General features: G+C 45.3%; 1 protein-coding gene across 4 annotated transcripts in view; it reads right to left on the bottom strand.

The window, feature by feature from the left end:
* LAMA1 (laminin subunit alpha 1) overlaps positions 1-19,672 on the bottom strand; it is a 175,711-nt gene extending 156,039 nt beyond the window's left edge. For all 4 annotated transcript variants that reach the window (XR_010152023.1, XM_009433670.5, XM_001141549.7 and 1 more), the window contains exon 1: positions 19,460-19,672. Coding sequence is in view for 3 of the 4 variants with exons in the window: in XM_009433670.5 (XP_009431945.4) it covers positions 19,460-19,520 (61 nt within the window). In the remaining variant the exon portion in view is untranslated. The remainder of the gene's footprint in view (positions 1-19,459) is intronic.
* Between the last annotated feature and the right edge of the window lie 1,263 nt (positions 19,673-20,935).

The following is a 20,935-nucleotide window of genomic DNA, read 5'->3' as shown; positions in this document are numbered from 1 at the left end:
GTGACCAAGTAAGACTCTCTCTCTCTCTCTCTCTCTATCTCTCCCCCACCCCATTCCATATGTGTATATATATAAAATATAGAGCAACTTTTGTCTATGGCATAATAAGGAAGTTGACAAATTCTCTCCCACCCAAAAAAATTATGTAAGTGAACAAAGTTTTCAAAAGCAACCATTTCAGGACTCTGAAAATCACCTTAAGACAAACAACAAACTGGGAAGCTTTTCTTTAGGAAAAGCTGCTAGAGTTTTGGGTAAGATGCGTGGAAGAGAGCGTCCTTCCAGCAGAGGCAGCTCCATTCTCACCCCAGCCCGTTGGCAGGGGAGTTTCCTAAGGCAGGGCTAGCCGTGAAAGCCAGCAGCTCCACTGATGGAGAAGGCTGGCTTGATTCAGAGCAGAGCAGAAGCACATGCCTAATGATCTTATCAGCAAAAGTAGTGAACTTGGTAGAAAATGAATGGGGAAAGCTCACAGCTGGGCTAGCCTGAGGTTTTAGTCCCAGTAGGGTGCATGCAACCGATAGCTGGACCAGCCAAAATTGTAATAACGAGATCCTGGAAACAGGAGAGCCACAGAAGGGCTGGATCAGCTCTCCATCCACACCAGGCTTCTTTATTCAAAAGGAACAAAATACTTGAACAAAAAAAAATAATAAAAAAAAGAATGAAAGAAATTCAAGAAAAATTCAATGAAAGAAATGTTATTCACAGAAAACCTATAAAAATTCTGGGGGAGAAATTAAAGAAGATTTAAATGAATGAAAAGATATTTCTTATTCATGAACGGGAAGATTCAATATTGTTAGACAGCAATTCTCCTTAAATTGATCTGTAGGTTCCATCCAATTGCTATCAAAATCTCAGCTGGCTTTTTTTTTTTTGGAGAAATTGGCAAGCTGATACAATTGGAAATACAAATGACCTAGAACAGTTAAAGCACTTTAGAAAAAGTTAACAAAGTTGAATGACTTACACTACCTATTTCAAAACTTACTATAAAGCCAAAGAAGTCCAGACTGTGTGATATTAGCATAAAACAGATGCATAGATCAATGGAACAAAATAGAGTCCAAAAATATATACTTATATTTATGGTCATTTGATTTTTGGCAAAGGTGCGAAGGCAATTTTCAACAAATGTTGCTGGGACCACTGGATATCTATATGAAAAAAATGAACTTACATCCTGACTCCTTACCATACACAAAAGCTAACTCAAATGGATCATAATAGCTAAATTATAAACTTTCCAGAAGAAAATCTGCGATCTTGGATTAGGCAAAGAAATTCTCAAATACGACATCAAAAGAATAACCCACAAAAGAAAATAATTGATCAAATGGACCTCATCAAAATAAAAATAAAAATAACAAAAAATAAAAAAAACCTATGGCACTACAAAACATACCATTAAGAAAACAAAAAGACAAGCATAGGCCGGGCGCGGTGGTTCACGCCTGTAATCCCAGCACTTTGGGAGGCCGAGGTGGGCAGATCACGAGGTCAGGAGACAGAGACCATCCTGGCTAACACGGTGAAACCCCGTCTCTACTAAAAAATACAAAAAATTAGCCAGGCATGGTGGCGGGCGCCTGTAGTCCCAGCTACTCAGGAGGCTGAGGCAGGAGAACGGCGTGAACCCGGGAGGCGGAGCTTGCAGTGAGCCGAGATCACACTACTGCGTTCCAGCCTGGGCGACAGAGCCAGACTTTGTCTCAAAAAAAAAAAAAAAAAAAAAAAAAAGACAAGCACAGAACAGACTGGGAGAAAAATACTTTCAAATCACATGTCTGATAAAGGCTTTGTATCCAGGAAATATGCAAAACTCTTAACTAAGAATATAAACAACTCGATTAAAAATTGGGCAAAATACTTGAATAGACATTTCACCAAAGATATATGAATGGCTAAGAAGCATCTGAAAAGATGCTCAATGTCATTAATCATTGGAGAAATACAAAATAACACCATGAGATACCACTTTGAAGTCACTGTATGTCTATCATCAGGTAATGCATAGTGTTGGTAAGAATGTGGGGAAGATGGAACACTCAGACACTGCTGGTAGGGCTGTAAAACAGTGCAGACACTTTGGAAAACACAAACTTACCACACGACCCATATTCTAATCCTAGGAATTTCACTCAAGAGAAATGAAACCTATATCTAAACAAAGAATTGTATGTGAATGTTTACAGCATTCTTCTTGATAGCTCCAAAAACCTGAAAACAATCAAAATGTCCATCAACGGATGACTGAATAAATAAAATGTGCTCTATCTACACATTGGAATACCATTCAGCAATAAAGTAGAACATTATTGATATATGTTACAAAATAGATGAACCTAGAAAATACTAAGTGAAAGAAGTACACACAAAAGACTCCATTTTGGTCAGGTGAGGTGGCTCACACCTGTAATCCCAGCACTTTGAGGGGCCGAGACTGGCAGATCACTTGAGGTCAGGAGTTCTAGACTACCCTGGACAACGTGGTGAAACCCTGCCTCTACTAAAAATACAACAATTAGCCAGGGGTGGTGGCAGGTGCCTGTAATCCCAGCTACTCGGGAGTCTGAGGCAGGACAATCACTTGAACCCGGGAGGTGGAGGCTGCAGTGAGCCAAGATCACACCACTGCACTCCAGCCTGGGCAACAGAGCTGGGGTATGACAGAGCTGGACTCCGTCTCAAAAAAAAGACTCCATTTTGTATGACTCCATGTATATGAAATTTCCAGAACAGGCACTTCCCAAAGTACAGACAGCAGAAGATTTCTGGGCACAAATGAAAATGATGACACTTTCTGCAGTCTTGGAAAGGTTCACACCAGACTGTGATTGTATAGCACTCTAAATTTACTAAAAAACATTAAACTGTACACTTAACAATTGGCAGAAGTTTAGGGTATGTAAATTATACTACAATAAAACTGTTAAAACAGAGATTCTCCTCACTCTTGTAAGTAAGTGGTATAAATTTATGTGGCCTGAAACTCACATCCTGAAGGAATTTGATGGAACCTGATGCTTGATCCCTGAAATGTCCTGTATCCAGCATTAGGAAGGCGGCCAATCACCAAGAGAGAAGTCTGAATACCCAAAAAGACAGAAAGCTGTGACTATCAGTTTGAAGGATATGGCCTAGGACTTGTTATGAGTCTGCTTGCTAGTAAAGGTATGTTCATAATGTGTATTGCAGAAGTGCGTGTTGGATCCAAGTTATTCTCTTGTGATTATGTGGTCAGATTGTAGGGACTAACCAATCCTCGTGTACCTCCATCTTCTTCAGTGGCTTCCATTATCCACCAAAAAGTGGATACACGTTTTATTTATATTTTTATTTTTAGAGATGGGGTCTCACCCTGTGGCTCAGGCTAGAATACAGTGGTGCAATCATAGTTTACTGCAGCCTCGACCTCTTGGGCTCAAGTGATCCTCCTGCTTCAGCATCCTAAGTAGCTGGGGCTACAGATGCATGCCACCACACCTGGCTAATTTCTTTCTTTTTTTTTTTTTTTGTAGAGTTGGGGGGGTCTCCCTATGTTGCCCAGGCTGGTCTCGAACTCCTGGGCTCAAGGGATCTTCCTGCCTCAGCCTCTCAAAGTGCTGAGATTATAGGTGTGACCACATCTGGCCCCTACAACAGTGACCAAAGGGTTATTTTCTTTATTAGCTGATTCCTTCAAATATTATTTTGGATTTATTTTAATATTGAATTTGAAATGATTCCCTTTACCAATAACCATCTTATACACACATTTTCAAGGAAAGTTTGATTATATAAAACACGGCCCATTTAAATTCAGTCAATTATAATAATTAAAAGTAAACCAACAAAGTTGGAAACCACTAAAGACACAGGAGATGTTATGCTCATATTTCTAAAGAGAATGGGCCATTCTTTTGTTTAGTAATAAGTGATTTTTATCAAACAAAAATCCATCTATGACATAAATTCTGTATGCCTTTGTTCTGTTCCTGAGAGGAGAAGGAGGCCTTAGCCCAGAACGCCTGGAGGAGAACAGCTGTTCTCTCACTTAAAGAAAGCCCTTTAAAGCCATGCAGGTAGAGTTCCCTTAAAAAAAAAAAAAAAAAAACCTCTACTATATGTAAAAATATCACTACTCAGCAAATGCCAACAAGTCTGCAGTCACATTAGAGTATTTTGAAGTCATATTCTTTAAAAGGAGACTTCATGCAGTAGAAATGTAGTGTTTAATTACAATTCTCTTTCTGTTGACGATGATACTATCCCACAGCAATAAGTGGAGTGATACAGGTGTCTGAGACTTTCAGAAACAGAAATCGCTCCCAAATCTGAACTGAGGAACACACTTAGTAGGATTCTTGGACACTTCCCATGCTTGACTCCTAGCACTGGGGTCTGGAGTACAAGGTCCACCTGTCACCTGTATGGCACTTTCTAGATACTCAACAAATACTTGTTGACTATGTGTGTTAATGAATTTCTGGCTAGAGATCCATGGCTCTAAATCTAGAAATAAGTTTTTGTTGAGTATAATGTAAGTTTTAAGGCTGAATGGAATATTCATCATCAGTAAATAATCCTATTACAAAAAATGTAATCCATTTCTTCTTTGCATTGATTGGGTAGATGAGAACATGCCAAATTAATAATGTCTTCAAGTCATCAGGGTCCTCCTGGTTACTAGATTCTGTGGATTTTCTGTAACCATATTTGGACTCCACTCATGAGTGCAGAGAGTGTCTGAACTTCTTGTTTCTGCTGCTGGCTTGTTCCTGACCTTGTATTCTGGTTTAGAATGTGAGTGGAAGCCGGCCAGGCACGGTGGCTCACGCCTGTAATCCCACCACTTTGGGAGGCCGAGGCAGGCGGATCACGAGGTCAGGAGATCAAGACCATCATGGCTAACATGGTGAACTAAAAATACAAAAAATTAGCCGGGCATGGTGGCGGGCGCCTGTAGTCCCAGCTACTCGGGAGGCTGAGGCAGGAGAATGGTGTGAACCCAGGAGGCGGAGCTTGCAGTGAGCTGAGATCGTGCCACTGCACTCCAGCCTGGGCGACAGAGCGAGACTCCATCTCAAAAATAAAAAATAAAAAAAATAATGTGAGCAGAGGCCTTGGTTCCAAAAGTTCTATCCATTCTCTTTCTTAGTCTAGTTACCTGGATTCTTCCTTGTTCCACCTTTAAATCCTGCCTGAGGCCTGGTGTGGTGGCTCACACCTGTAATCCTAGCACTTTGGGAGGCCGAGATAGATGGGTGGTGGATCACCTGAGGTCAGGAGTTCGAGACCAGTCTGGCCAACATGGCGAAACCCCATCACTACTAAAAATACCAAAAAAAATTAGCCAGGCATGGTGGTGGGTGCCTATAGTCCCAGATACTAGGGAGGCTGAGGCAGAAGAATCGCTTAAACCCAGGAGGTGGAGGTTGCATTGAGCCGAGATTGTGCCACTGCAATCCAGCCTGGGTGACAGAGTAAGACTCTGTCTTAAAAAAAAAAAATCCTGCCTGGGTGACCCACTGAGGTCTCCTAGCCTTCTGGAGCCAGCCCCTGCCCCTCCCCAGCGGATCTTCGCTCTGCTTCCTCACTAGTGACTGCCCTAACCCCCTCTGTCCGTCTGTCTGGTCTCTAAATAATACCCATTATTTTTGTTTGTTTGTTTGTTTGTTTTTGTTTTGAGATGGAGTCTCACTCTGTTGCCAGGCTGGAGTGCAGTGGCACCATGTCAGCTCACTGCAACCTCCGCCTCCTAGGTTCAAGCAATTCTCTGCCTCAGCTTCCTGAGTAGCTGGGATTACAGGCGACCGCCACCACGCTTGGCTGATTTTTGTATTTTCAGTATAGACAGGGTTTCACCATGTGGGCCAGGCTGGTCTTGAACTCCTGACCTCATGATCCACCCACCTCGGCCTCCCAAAGCGCTGGGATTACAGGCGTTAGCCACCGCGTCCAGCCAATACCTACTATTAACAGATTTCCATTGCTTGTCTGTATTGGGATTTGTTCACTCAACAAATATTTACAGACTCTACATTGTATGTCAGGCACTGTGCTAGGCATAACAAATATAGGCAAAACTCTCGGCCCTTAAGGAGAGACAGGCAAGTCAACAAATAGGTGAAAAATGGTGTACTGGTCAGATGTACAAAGAAATTGCTATGGAAACAATAAGAAGGATGACAGGGTGGGCTGGAGTAAGTCAGAGTGCCATAGGTGAAATAAAGCTCACGTGATGGAACTACAGATATCACAGAATGGTCAAGATGTGGTTAGCAGTGGGAGAAGAGGCTGTGGAGAGGTCTGAGCAGGGTCAGACCACAGAGGGCCTTAGAAGTCCCACTCAATAGAGAATGAGATGCCATTGAAGCAATTCAACAGGGATGGCATGACACGGTCAACCTCACAGTCCATTAACTCAGGGGGAACTTCCAATGTCAACAGCTTTCTGGGCTCTTGGAAAACTGTTACATTACATGCTACATTGGACTTCATCCCAGCACTTGCAGCTGGACTGGCCCTTCCAGAAGAACCTGCTCTACCCTGCAGACGGGCCCAGGCCCAGGTTCTGGCTCTGCTCGGTTGGGTTCAGTGCGATACCTCTCCAAGTGCCTGTAGCAGGGAAGCCAGGTAGGCAGCTGGTCTGTAAGTCAATATAGACAGATGTGTAACGGGTGTGTGTGTGCATGTATGTCTGAGTGTGACAGGGATATGGAAAGGAAAATGGCTTGTTTTGTTGGGTGGAAGAGAAATAATAAGCCAAATATTGAGGCAAACTTCTGAAGGAGGCCAGAAAAGCAAGTGCATAATGAATTATCAATTACTAAAGACAAAAGCAGACCAGGCGCAGTGGCTCACACCTGTAAGCCCAGCACTTTGAGAGGCCGAGGCAGGTGGATCACCTGAGGTCAGGAGTTCTCAAGACCAGCCTGGCCAACGTGGTGAAACCTCATCTCTACAAAAATACAAAAATTAGCCAGGCATGATGGCTGGTGCTTGTAATCCAGCTACTTGGGAGGCTGAGGTGGCAGAATTGCTTGAACCCGGGAGGCGGAGGTTGCAGTGAGCTGAGATCACACCTCTGCACTCGAGCCTCGGCGACAGAGTGAGACTTCATCTCAAAAAATAAATAAATAAATAAATAAACAAACAAGAGCAGAAGAGGACAGGAGCAGTAGGTGAATAAAGACAGCCAGACCCTGGAGTCGCCAGACATGAGAAGGTGCAAGAGGAGATCAGCAGGTTGTATAAGGGAAGAAGGGGGTGGCCCAGATAATCCCAAAGAAAAGGCTCCTGTGACCTGTCCATTTAAAGGCATTGAGAAAGAAGGGATGCGGCACAGAATAATGCCTGAATATGGAGGACACTTTTTAAATTTTGGATGAATTCGTTAAAGAATGAACAATTCAGTGCAACACCAGATCAATCAACACCCAATTCTGCAACACCAGACTTTATCCCAAAACTTGAGGACTCTAAATGTCATACATGATCAAGAGTATTTTTCAAAGAAGAAGGGTCTTGGCGAATGACCAAGTCAGCAAAGCAAGACTAAACTGTGGGGAAATCCATTTAAACACAAGTGCAACAATGAACCATCAGATGAGAACTTTCCAAGTGAAAAACATTACACAAGGGACAATGGGGACACAGAAGAAACTGGCTTTCCCTGAGCCACTTCACTGATCCAACGTGGTCTCTAAGTGCAGGGATTACTCACAGCTCTGAGATGTGTGGGTGTTGTTATCCCCACTTCACAGAGCTGTGGGAATATCAGAAAATAGACATGAAATGAGGAGAGTCAGTTGGGACCCAAGTATTCCACATTTGTTATGTACAGAGCACTAGCCTGTGGGCTGTGGTGGGCAGGACGGGATCAATGCCCCAACTTGCACCCTACAGACAAAGCGAGGGATGGTGGCAGATCCTGCCTCCTTGCATTGCTGTGTAAACTGCATTCACCTACAAAGTTTATGATGTTAACTGAGTGGTTCTCAACCCTGGCTGCACAGTGGAATCACCTGGGAAGCTTTTTGTTTTTCTTTTTGAGACAGAGTCTCACTCTGTCGCCAGGCTGGAGTGCAGTGGCGTAATCTCAGCTCACTGCAACCTCCACCTCCTGGGTTCAAGCGATTCTCCTGCCTCAGCCTCCCAAGTAGCTCGGACTACAGGTGTGCACCACCACTCCCAGCTAATTTTTGTATTTTTAGTAGATTCGGGGTTTCACCATGTTGGCCACGATGGTCTCGAGCTCTTGACCTCGTGATCCGCCCGCCTTGGCCTCCCAAAGTGCTGGGATTACAGGCATGAGCCACCGCGCCCGGCCAGAAGCATTTTTAAAATGCAAATGATAGGACCCCCACCCCAGACCGGACACACTATAATCCCTGGGAGTAAGACCTGGGTATTGATATTATTGAAATTTAATGTGCAGCCCACAGAGGGAACTTCTGTGTCACTGTTTGAGTCTGCTCTTCTGACACACACAGAAGTGCTGGCCAAGCAGGTGACTCTGAGTTCTCCATGGAAGAAAGGAAGCCTAAGGGAAACAGCCACCCACCAACAGTGGCATATGATGTAGAAGCTGACCCCGCACCTCCAATAAAGCAGCCAGCCAGTACTGCACGCCTCTGCCCCTCCTCCCCCGCTTTCCTCGGCCCATGACCTGGACTACTCATTTCACCCCTAACTTACATGAATATGAGCAAGCAGAACGTAGACGGCAATGTCCACTCCTATGACTTTAACTCCTTACTTGATCATCATTTCTTATGGAGAAAACTCCTTTTTTTTTTTTTTTTTTTGAGACGGAGTCTCACTGTGTCACCCAGGCTGAAGTGCAGTGGCGTGATCCTGGCTCACTGCAAGCTCCGCCTGCCGGGTTCACGCCATTCTCCTGCCTCTGCCTCCTGAGTAGCTGGGACTACAGGCACCCGCCACCACGCCCGGCTAATTTTTTGTATTTTTAGTGGAGACGGAGTTTCACTGTGTTAGCCAGGATGGTCTCCATCTCCTGACCTCGTGATCCACCCGCCTCGGCCTCCCAAAGTGCTGAGATTACAGGCGTGAGCCACCGCCCCCGGCCAGAAAACTCCTTTTGATATATGCACTTTTCAGTTCCTTGGACTTCAAAAACAAATACACTAAGAATGCCAAGAAGTGTCCTCGATTCACAGTGAGGAAGGCAGCCGAGAACAGGGCTCTCCAGACACACTACCTTTGAACATCCTTGACCCAGGGCCTGGAGGAGTGGAGGTCCCAAAGTGTCTTCAGTGCATGGATGAATGAGTGAATAAATGAATGATCAAGTGCATGAAAAAAAATTTAAAAACTGAATAGAAATGACAATACTCCTATAAGGAAATACTATTCTCCTCTCCAATGAGGTGTTAACTCTAAAATACTTTCTCAGTGGCTCACACCTGTAATCCCAGCACTTTGGGAGGCCAAGGCGGGCAGATTACGAGGTTAGGAGATTGAGACCGTCCTGGCTAACATGGTGAAACCCCGTCTCTACTAAAAATACAAAAAATTAGCCGGGCGTGGTGGCGGGTGCCTGTAGTCCCAGCTACTCTGGAGGCTGAGGCAGGAGAATGGCGTGAATCCGGGAGGCAGAGCTTGCAGTGAGGCAAGATCACGCCACTGCACTCCAGCCTGGGCGACAGAGCGAGACTCCGTCTCAAATAAAAAAAACAAAAAAAAAAGAAAAGAAAAAATGCTAACTCTCTCAGTGGCTCACACCTCTAATCCCAGCACTTTGGGAGGCCAAGGCAGGTGGATCACGAGGTCAGGAGTTCGAGACAACCCTGACCAACATAGTGAAACTCCGCCTCTACTAAAAATACAAAAATTAGCCAGGCATGGCGGTGTGTGCCTGTAGTCCCAGCTACTCAAGAGGCTGAGGCAGGAGAATCACTTGAACCTGGGAGGCAGAGGTTTCAGTGAGCTGAGATGGCACCACTGCACTCCACCACTTCAGCCTAGGCAACAGAGCAAGACTCTGTCTCAAAAAAATAAATATAAAAATAAAATGCTAACTCCTAGCTAGGCATGGTGGCTCATACCTGTAATCCCAGCACTTTGGGAGGCTGAGGCAGGCAGATCACTTGAGGTCAGGAGTTCAAGACCAGCCCGGCCAACATGGTGAAACCCTGTCTCTACTAAAAATACAAAAATTAGCTGGGTGTGGTGACAGGCCATTCCCAGCTACTCAGGAGGCTGAGGCAAGAGAATTGCTTGAACCCGGAAGGCAGAGGTTGCAGTGAGCCGAGACCATGCCACTGCACTCCAGCCTGGATGACAGACTCTGTCTCAAAAAAAAAAAAAAAAAAAAAAAAAAAAAAAGCTAACTCCCTTTTAAAGAAAAACACTGGGAGCTTCCAAAAGCATTCATATGTGGATGCATTATCTCCAGTTCTCCCCACTCCAAACTTCTAGAATGAACAAAAGTATGCCCATGAAGCCAGGGGTGAAGTTGCAAAGAGTTGGAAAAACTTAGTTTGTACAAAAGCAAAGGTAAAAATGGCAGAGTTGGAGATTCAGATAAAAGGGCTGAAGAGACAAACTGTGGATTTTGAGGGGTGGGGAAAGAGTGCTAGCCCATCACAGGACACAGCAGCAAGGACAGAAAGCAAGCAGTGGCAGGAAGAGTTCTGGAAACAACTATTTGAAACAGAAACCCAAAGGGTCTGCTTGAAGACCAACTGGAAAGGTTCTTGTGCCTCTGGATACAAAATGGGAAAAGTTTTTTTGAAACACAGATTTTGGTTCCTACCCAGATCAAATCAACTGCAATCCATTTGATTAGATGATACAAAGTCTAAGAGGCTGAAGGACCACATACCCAGAGAGGGGCCTGGGCTGGGTTTGTTATCCAGAGTCCAGGGACCGGCTTTATGCCTGCTCAGGCAACCTTACTACCTGTGGGGAGTTCCTCGGTGTTACTGCCCTCCGGCTACTAATGACCCAGGTTTTAACGCTAGAACCCCCCTGGAGTTGTCTGTGTATTCAAAGAAATGCTGGGAGCTAAGGTTTTGATCTTCGAAACAGAAATGTCCCTTCTTTTTGACACTGGCTCATGTCATTCTGGACCAGCCATTCAAAAGAGGACCGGATGGCAACTTTGGCTGGGTGGGAACTCCAATTTATCACAAAATACAATGCAGATTCAGAATTGAGACAGTTGAAACAGGCCATCACATCGAGGCTGCCCTGGGGTTGGTATATTGCAGCCTGTGCATGAGTGGTCAGGTTAGGTTTTCAGTGGGAAACGGGAGTACATTTCAGGTGAGAGAGTCATGTAACCAAATCACACAGCTGCAAGTCAATATACCACGTGCAGTTAGACAGGAAGGAGACCCCTGCAATAGAAGCTAATAGTTCAGCCACAGAAAGGTGTGGAGAAGGGCAGGGTGACTGAACTTGGAGGGGTCACTGAGGGCCATAGCAGGTGGGCAGGAGCAGAGGGAGAACATTATGAAGGCGGTATTTTGGCGGGGTTACTCTAACTGCAGTGTGGGACTAGATTAAATGAAAGGACACGAGCTAGCATCACAGACCCGATAAAAAGCTGCCGGCTGGCCGGGTGCGGTGGCTCACGCCTGTAATCTCAGCACTTTGGGAGGCCAAGGTGGGTGGATCACAAGGTCAGGAGATCGAGACCATCCTGGCCAACATGATAAAACCCTGTTTCTACTAAAATACAAAAATTAGCAGGGTGTAGTGGTGCGCACCTGTGATCCCAGCTACTCGGGAGGCTGAGGCAGAAGAATCGCTTGAACCCAGGAGGCAGAGGTTTCAGTGAACCGAGATCACGCCACTGCACTCCAGCCTGGGTGACAGAGCAAGACTCCATCCCCCCACCCGCCACCAAAAAAAAAAGCGGCTAGTTACACTATAGCAGCTGGTTTAGAGGCTGGTGGCATTTGCAGTGCTAACAGAGAGAAACTAAAACAAAAAGATCAGGAAGTTTTTCAAGGAAAGAAACAAAATTAAGAGAGACAATTTGGATAAGGGGATACAGAAAAAGAAAAACAGAAAAGAAAATGAAGCCTAGGTAACCAAAAGAATGCCAAGAACAGGAGAAACAGGGAGGGCAGCCATCTGGAGAAAGAACGAATTCCTTGTCCTGAGCTGGAGATAACAAGATTCCACTTGTTGTGGGTAAAATTCTGTCATTACCAAAAGGTTGGAAGACATTTAAATGTGTGGTGTAGGCTGGACATGGTGGCTCATACCTGTAATCTCAGCACTTTGAGAGGCTAAGGCAGGCGGATGACATGAGATCAGGAGTTCGAGACCAGCCTGGCCAACATGGCAAAACTCCATATCTACTAAAAATATAAAAATTAGCCTGGCGTGGTGGTGGGCGCCTATAATCCCAGCTACTCAGGAGGCTGAGGCAGGAGAATCGCTTGAACTGGGAGGCAGAGGTTGCAGTCAGCAGACATTGAGCCACTGCACGCCAGCCTGGGCAACAGAGTGAGACTCCATGTCAAAGGAAAAACAAAGAAAAAAGTATGGTGTACCATAATCAACTGTGGTGTGAGGGTTTTTTTCCCTCCCCCCCCCACTTCTAATTGTTCTCTTTTAACTAAAAATCATCTGCTAAATTTAAGCATCTTCTTTAACACTGCTATTGTCATAGAGAATCTCCTGAAGTTCTGGCAGGAAACTATGGAGCAATGGAACAAGATGCAGGAAATACTTTCGGGAATGAGAAAAGATGGCACTTTCCATAAATACTCATTGATCTAAATTTGACATTCCCACCAGCAATACAGGAGGTTCTCTGGCACAAGAATGTCAGTCATACTGCCTGCTGGGCCAGCAGATCAGACTTCAAAGATAACTTCTGGAATGAAGAGATTCAAACTTCAAATGGTTGATTTAAAAAAAAAAGTGCACGCACACTGAAGTCACACTGGTGATTTCACAGTGGTATTTCTCTGCCACCATTTCTGAATTAACACTTCGAGATAAATGCTTACCTAGGCAAGAATGTTATCTACCCAAGCTGATTTGGAATCTCTCTGCCTCCATTGTCTGCCTCCTGCCCCCAAGCAAGATGAGGAACAAGTTAACCCAAAGAAAGCTCTCCTGAGCCAGCCTTGAGAAAACAAAGACACAAGTGGGAAGATTCTGTGCTATTTATTATCAAATGGTTACTCTGGGCACTGTCACGCCCAGTATAAAGGACATGAAAATACAATGAATCCAGCTATCGTGTGGCGTTTTATGCTGAAATAGCTCCCTGACAGACGTGTTCCAACAGAACCAAAGTTCATGACCTTAACTAAATTACTTCTATGAAGTGTTTTTTCTCCTCGTTAATTTTGCAATGCCTTGGTTTATTCAATTGTCCATGGATGCATATTGATATTTTAGAAATAAAACAAGTAAAAGAATTATTGGCAAACTTGTAAGTAACTACATACATCATTCTTAGGAGACGATAGTTTATCTAGTTAATCCAAATATTTCTGAAGAATGTAACGAAAAACTTCCGCTAAGGTCTGAGTTCCAGAGTTCTGTCCAGTCGCTATCAATTAATTTCTGTATTCAAGGTGTAGACTTAACTTCTTCATTAGAAATTTTTTTAAATACATATTTTCTGTACCTGCCATAGTGTTCCAGTAATAAGTCATGCTTATTGGTCAATACATTAACTTATCCTTAACGTGTAATAGAATTGTTCTCAAACTCAACTTCTCTATATCATAAATCTTAAAATTCTAAAATATATTTTTTAAAATTCTCTATGGCTTAAAAATAGCTTATTAATACTATAGTAAACAATACTTTTAGAAGTAGTACAATGCCATGAAATCAATCAAGTTTTTAAACCCCAAAAGATCTAGGAAACACTGCTCTAACAATACCTTTCTGTCAAAGCCCTACTTGGAAGGACAAGTTGCAAGGTGAAAAGTTTGCAAGTATATACATTTACTAAGTGATGTGTTAATATCCTGCACAAGGTCCAGTAAAGAAGTTAGTATGAGGGGAGGGCAGTGGACAGAGGGATACTGTTCCATGCATCCAGGTTTTGTCAGAAAATCACTGGTGTCCCTCTTACACTAATAGGGAAGAAGTAGATTTTATGATGTAGCTTGCTTTTAAAAGTTACCTGAAGAAACATCTTTAGACGCTTACCCAAAAAACTAAAGCCAGTGGTTACCTCAAAAGAGAGTAAAAAAGCCAAGTCTTAACTTTTTTCTACCTATAGTACCTTTTGCATTTCATACCATAAATGTGGATTATCTATTAAAATATATATATACACACACATATATGTATTTTATATATATATACACACATATATGTATTTTATATATATATACATATATATACATATATATACATATATATATATATACACACACATATATATATATATATATACACACACACATTTTTTTGTGTGTGACAGAGTTTCACTCTTGTTGCCCAGGCTGGAATGCAATGGCACGATCTCGGCTCACCACAACTTCCGCCTCCAGGGTTCAAGCAGTTCTCCTGCCTCAGCCTCCTGAGTAGCTGGGATTACAGGCGCCCACCACCACGCCTGGCTAATTTTGGATTTTTGGTAGAGATGGGGTTTCTCCATGTTGGTCAGTCTGGTCTTGAACTCCCGACCTCATGTGACCCACCTGCCTCGGCCTCCCAAAGTGCTGGGATTACAGGCGTGAGCCACTGCGCCCAGCTATTCAAAATATTTTTAAAGTTACTTGATTCCTAAATAAAGATGTTCATTTCAACTTAGCTCAACAACAAGAAGTGGCTACTAACTGCTAGAAACACTGCAAAGCAATGAACAGATATGCATAAAACAGTCCCTGACCTTGACAAGGCCGAGAGAGAAGGTGAGCCAGATAAGTCATTGGCCCCATGACAGGCAAGACAATAGCATTGAGCAGGGAAAGCCCTATGAGTACAGGGAAGGTTGTCTAACAAATACTTCAGCAGAGAGAGAGCTGGGAAGATTTTCCAGGGTTCTTTAGAACCCAAATGAAAGATGTGTCTGGCACTTAAGAGCCCATGTGCCAGGAAACATTAGTTAGCTACAAATAGGTGCAGACGTATCCCAGATTATGCCTCTCAGCTCTGAGACAGTAGGCCAGCTGGGGTCCCAGCCTCCTTGCTTTACCCTCAATGTGACACAGCAGGACACTGTCATTTTGTGCATCTTATAAAGTGAGGGGTTTGGGGCACATAATCTAAACTTATACGGTGGGCCCTGGAGAAGGATGTGGAGTGAAAAGGGCACACCTTGGAAGAAGACCACTTGCTTAAACATGAAGGAAAGTAAGTCACACTGGGGAACATTAAGTAATTTGATAAAGAAACGGTGAGAAATGGGAAGAATTTTAAACAAGAGTAGGAGCGGTTATCGAGATGGTGTTTCTAGAAACATCACAGTGATGGCACTGCTGAGGAGGGAGAACAGGTGAGGCTGCTGGCCTGCTGAGTGAACCATCACACTATTTCCTGAGAAAAACAAACAACCTGAGAAAAACAAACAATTCCTAAGTCTAGCCAGCAGTGAGAATAAAAAATGGGAAAGAGGCCGGGTGCAGTGGCTCACTCCTGTAATCCCAACACTTTGGGAGGCCGAGGTGGGTGGATCACCAGGTCATGAGATCGAGACCATCCTGGCTAACACGGTGAAACCCCGTCTCTACTAAAGAATACAAAAAATTAGCCGGGCGTGGTGGCGGGCACCTGTAGCCCCAGCTACTTGGGAGGCTGAGGCAGGAGAATGGCATGAACCTGGGAGGTGGAGCTTGCAGTGAGCCAAGATCGCGCCACTGCACTCCAGCCTGGGCGACAGAGCGAGACTCTGTCTCAAAAAAAAAAAAAAAGAAAAAAAAAAAAAAAAAAAAAAACGGGAAAGAGACTGCACAGATTTTCAGGAGGTAAAATCAATAAGTCTCAATGACCAAATGGATTTCAGCAATGAAAGAGAGATGATGTCCAGGATGATGAGCAAGTACAATAGGCGTAACAGTAATAACCATCATGCACTCAGTACCTATGACATGCCCTACACTGTGCTAATATTTTTCACATATTATTTAATCGTATCAATGCTATCCATTTTATAGATAGAAAGCTGACATTCAGAGAAGTTAAGAAACTTAGCCATGGCCATAGCTAATTAAAGTGACAGGTCTGGCATTTGAGCCCAAGACTATTTGATTCCAAATCCAGACTTCAAATTTCTAAACAATTATGCATTTTGGAGAATATAGTTTAAAAATATATAGTTCTTTATAAAATAGTAACAGTGATGAACATAAATAAACTTGCTTGTTGAGGGTTAACTCTGTACTAGATACTGGTCTAACAACTTTTCTCACATTATTTCATTTAATCATTAACATCCCTTTCAGGTAGGCACTATTATTATTCCCATTTTACAGATAGTGAAACTAAAATACACGTTATGTCCCCAATTTGCCATAGCTAGTAAAGCCAGAGAATTAAACACCTGAAGCTTAAAGATAGAGCTTGTGTTATTTCCCCATAACAATTTACTGTACACGAAAATGAATATCCATAGGATTTTATGAATGAATTAGTATAAAACGGTAGGGCGTTTCAAGGATCATTACCCTGAAATAAATGGTCCCAGAAACATTTTATATGAGTTTATAAAGCAGTGCAATTATAAAGCAGTGGCACAAGACACTGAAGATCAGTATATGTATTTATTCTAATATTCTTGATGCATTTGAATTCTCAATCACGCTAGATTAACTACAGATGTAGGCTTCATATTTAATGTCTGGAAAAGAAGAAGGAAAAAAAGAATGGACTAAAGTCTAGGCTATGTAGGAGGTGGGCAGTGAGGCTTCTATTACACATACCCTTGTTTCCAACTGCTACAATCAATATTTTTCATGGGCCCTTAGAGAATACAGCGACAGAAAAGAAAAACGCACCTCTGAAATCCATTCAGGCATGCATACTTTACTGTGGAGCACATACTTGCTAAATTTGAATACTATGTCATATATGAGAATGAAGTGAATTTTCTTTTACTCGTAGATTTTTTTCTGTCCTTAGAATTGTCTATTTTAGAAAAAAAGAAGGGATGGTTTCCAACAAAAGTGATGAAGCAATCATAATTTTATGTGATTGCCAGCTATGAATTTAACACATTATTTTTACAAACACAATACCTCCTATTCAATACTTAGGAGGAGCTCACTTGAAACTCATTATATTTCAAAGGAAAGTGAGCCATCGGGTCATATACTATGAGCTGTAAGGTAACCCAGAGAGACTGCAGAAATGACAGGGAACGTCTAACAATCTGAATGTCAATAGATAATAAGTTATTTTTAAAAATAACACCAGACAACTAACTAGCAGGTGATTTGCAGGTCAGGATTATTGTATTATCACCAAAACACACACTTTATTAATCATTCATGCTATTCATGGGGCACAAAATCGTTTCTTAAAAAAAAAAAATCAGTCCGGGCGCGGCGGCTCACGCCTGCAATCCCAGCACTTTGGGAGGCCGAGGCGGGCTGATCACGAGGTCAGGAGTTTGAGACCAGCCTGGCCAATATGGTGAAACCCTGTCTCCACTAAAAATACAAAAAAAAAAAAAAAAAAAAAAATAGCCGGGCGTGGTGGCACGCGCCTGTAGTCCCAGCTACTCGGGAGGCTGAGGCAGAATTGTTTGAACCCGGGAGGCGGAGGTTGCAGTGAGCCGAGATGGCGCCACTCCACTCCTGCCTGCAGCCCGGAGACTGCAAAAAAAAAAAAAAAAAAAAAAATCAAAACTGCTCAAGGAGGCTAGTTAGGAAGGGTGAGGGTTGGTGGGGTGCGGAAGGCAAAAAGGCAAACAGGGAATGCGATATGAAACATTAAAGGGCTCCTGCCCTGGGAGGTTTTCCGCAGCATCTCAAAGCAGGAAAGCCCCATGAGGTCCCACTTTCTCCAAAAACCACTCATAACCGCCAGGCCAAGTGCCGAGCCCCGAGGGGCCAGGACAACCTTCAGGCCATCTCTTCAGTCTAAGACTTTCAATTTCGGGGAACAATAAGCTGAGGCAAGCTGCTCTTTCTCTACCCTGTGGGAAACCGGGACTTGTTCACCTTCAGCAGCCTGATAGACAGGAGTCCCCTCGCAATCCTTTAAGGCTCCTCTCCCTCTCCAAAGGCTCCTTTCTTCTGGCTGATAACTATGTAAATTCCCTCTTCCCAGCCTGGCTCTGCGCAGCAGACTCGCAGCTATTCAATGCTGCGTTTCCAGCTCCGGTCCAGTGCTTCCATCATGAATGCTTGAATGAATGAGATGGTCGCGTTTCTGCAGAGCTCACAACTCAGCACAATGCCCAAACACACGTTTCCCACGAGGGCACTGCAAATTCCGCCCACTACTTTTGACTCGAATTTTTTTTTTTAATGAAGTTTGTATTCGTGGGAATACGCCCATTGTCATGTGCTGCATACATTAAGATGTTTTCAACAAATATTTGTGACTGCCTAGCCAACACGAAGCCACGCTGCGAAGACAGCTCTAGGGGTGGCGTGGGTGACTAGGGTTGTCCCCCAAAAGGGAAAAGAATTCTTTCTTTCTTTTTCTTTCTTTCTCTCTCTTTCTTTCTTTTCTCTTTCTCTCTCTCTCTTTCTTTCTTCTCTCTCTCTCTCTCTCCGCCCGCCCGCAAAAACAGAAAATGAAAATTCGCTCTGAGTTTCTCTTCTCAATCCTTGCAACGCGCATGCAAGGTGCTCCCTTCTCCGCTGGTCCCTCGCCCCGGCGCGCCCACGGTCAATCCCGTGAATGAGCGGGTTTGGCCACTTCGCCTACCGCACAAAAAGCGCGGGTCGGGAAGGCGCATCAGTGCCCTGGACGCCGCCTGCGGGTCCCCCTGCCCGGGACGGCTGGCTAGGGGCGCCCTTCTCGCCGCGTCTCTCCCCACTAGCCCGCTTGGCTGCCAGGGGCCCCGAGGAATCCGCCCTTTCCCGGCCGCGGCGACCCAGCTTGCGCAGCCGGACAATGAGGGCGACTCGGGAGAGCTCTTTCTCCATTCATCCCCCGCGCCCGGCCAACAGCCCCGCCACCCCCGCCCGCGCAGCCGGGGCACTAAAAGCAACCCCCGGCGCCCCGCTCCGGGCGCCCCGCTCCCGCCACCCCCAGCACTGCTCGCGTAGATGGCGCTCCTGGGTCGCGAAGTCCCGCAAAAGCCAGAGGCGAGGCTGGACGACCCCCAAAGCCCGAGGAGGTTAAAGCCTAAGCCTGCAAAGAGCGGGCAGCGTCCGCCAGGAGCGGCGTCCCCATCCAGCCCTCCCCGGCAAGCGCGGGAGACCCACGTGGCCGAGACACCCACTCCGAGGTGGATCAGGATGCGCGCCCGGACTCCAGCAGCCCCAACGCGACGGGCTTTGTCCGCGGCCGCCCCCGCCTGCCCGCCTGCAGGGGACAGGGACCCTAGGACCCGGGCCGGGCTCACCTTTCTGCCGGCACTGCGCGGCGACACACAGCAGCAAGACCAGGAGCACGCCCCCGCGCATCTCGCCTCCGCCGCCACTCGGTGGGTCTGGGGAGAAAGCCGCGCGCCCGCCTGGAACGCTCCGCGGGACTCGAGTCCGCGATGCCCTGGCCCCGCCGCTCCTGGAGTCCTGCCGCCCCTCCCTCCAGCCGTCCTCGGACACACCCCTCGGCTGCGCCCCGCCCCGCCCCGTCCCGCCCCGGCTTGGCCCCGTCACCCAGACCCCTCCCCCGGGGGCGCCCAGCTTGGCCTCCGGGACCCGGCGCACGCGGACCCCAAGTCGGGGAGGCCGGGTTGACCGCGGCCGCCGCCCCGGCTCCGGGTAGGAGGTGGGCAGAGAAGGTGGGCTGAGGGGAGGAGAAACAGGGCTGCGGGGGTCCGGGAGGGTGGATTCCGAGAAACTATGTGCCCAGCTGACCCTGCCCGCCCCGCCGCGGCCCTGCAGTCCCCGGGCCAGGACCCACGCGCCCCTGCCAGGAGCTGGGCGAGAGGCGACCCTTCGGGAGGCCACCCAGGCTCGGCGGACCCGCCGCCCTTTCCGCCGTGGGCAGAGGACTTGAGGATTTTTTCTGAAAATGAGTTGCAACTTGTTCCCGACTTTGTTTGCCTAAAGAAGGCAAGGTCACTTGGACTTAATTATTATAATTAGATACCCTTACCGCTGGAGAGAGAGGACGCGCTCCTGACACGCAACTTCAACTGCTTTGTTATTATAATTATTATTATTTTAAAACTATGTCTGGTCCCCGATAAAGAATTTTTAATTTCCTCTGATTTTTTTTTTTTCTATCAAAAGTATTGGCTGGGTGCAGTGGCTCACGCCTGTAATTCCAGCACTTTGGGAGGCCGAGGCGGGTGGATCACTTGAGGTCAGGAGTTCGAAACCAGCCTGGCCAACATGGTGAAACCTCGTCTCTACTAAAAACATACAAAAATTAGCCGGGTGTGGTGGCACGCGCTGGCAGTCCCAGCTACTTGGGAGGCTGAGGCAGGAGAATTGCTTGAACCCGGGAGTGGGAGGTTGCAGTGAGCTGAGTTGACACCAGTTGCACTCCAGCCTGGGCGACAAAGCGAGACTCTGTCTCAAAAAAGAAAAAAAGGTATTCATAACACTTTGCAGATTTCACATTTTCTCAATATAAATATACAGGGACAATATCTCATTATCATCCCACCATCTTATTTTGTAGGGTTTTTTTTTCTTGATAGGAAGATAATTTCCTCTCACTTGTGTGAATCTATTTGACAACTCTATCAATTCCTGTTTTTCTGAGGACACTTCCTTACACATCTAGTGAGTAGAACCTAGTTATAGTACTTAGCCATCGATTAATTTTTAAAAATCATGAAACAAAATGATAGTTTGGCCGTTTTAAAAGGATGCAATATAGTTCAGTGAATACTCCATACAGTACTAAATTTAAAATGCAGACGTTC

The sequence above is a fragment of the Pan troglodytes genome, chromosome 17, assembly GCF_028858775.2.
Source record: "Pan troglodytes isolate AG18354 chromosome 17, NHGRI_mPanTro3-v2.0_pri, whole genome shotgun sequence".
In the NCBI taxonomy this organism is placed as follows: domain Eukaryota; kingdom Metazoa; phylum Chordata; class Mammalia; order Primates; family Hominidae; genus Pan; species Pan troglodytes.
The sequence above is the reverse complement of the archived record's forward strand: the minus strand, read 5'-3'. Positions and strand labels throughout refer to the sequence as shown.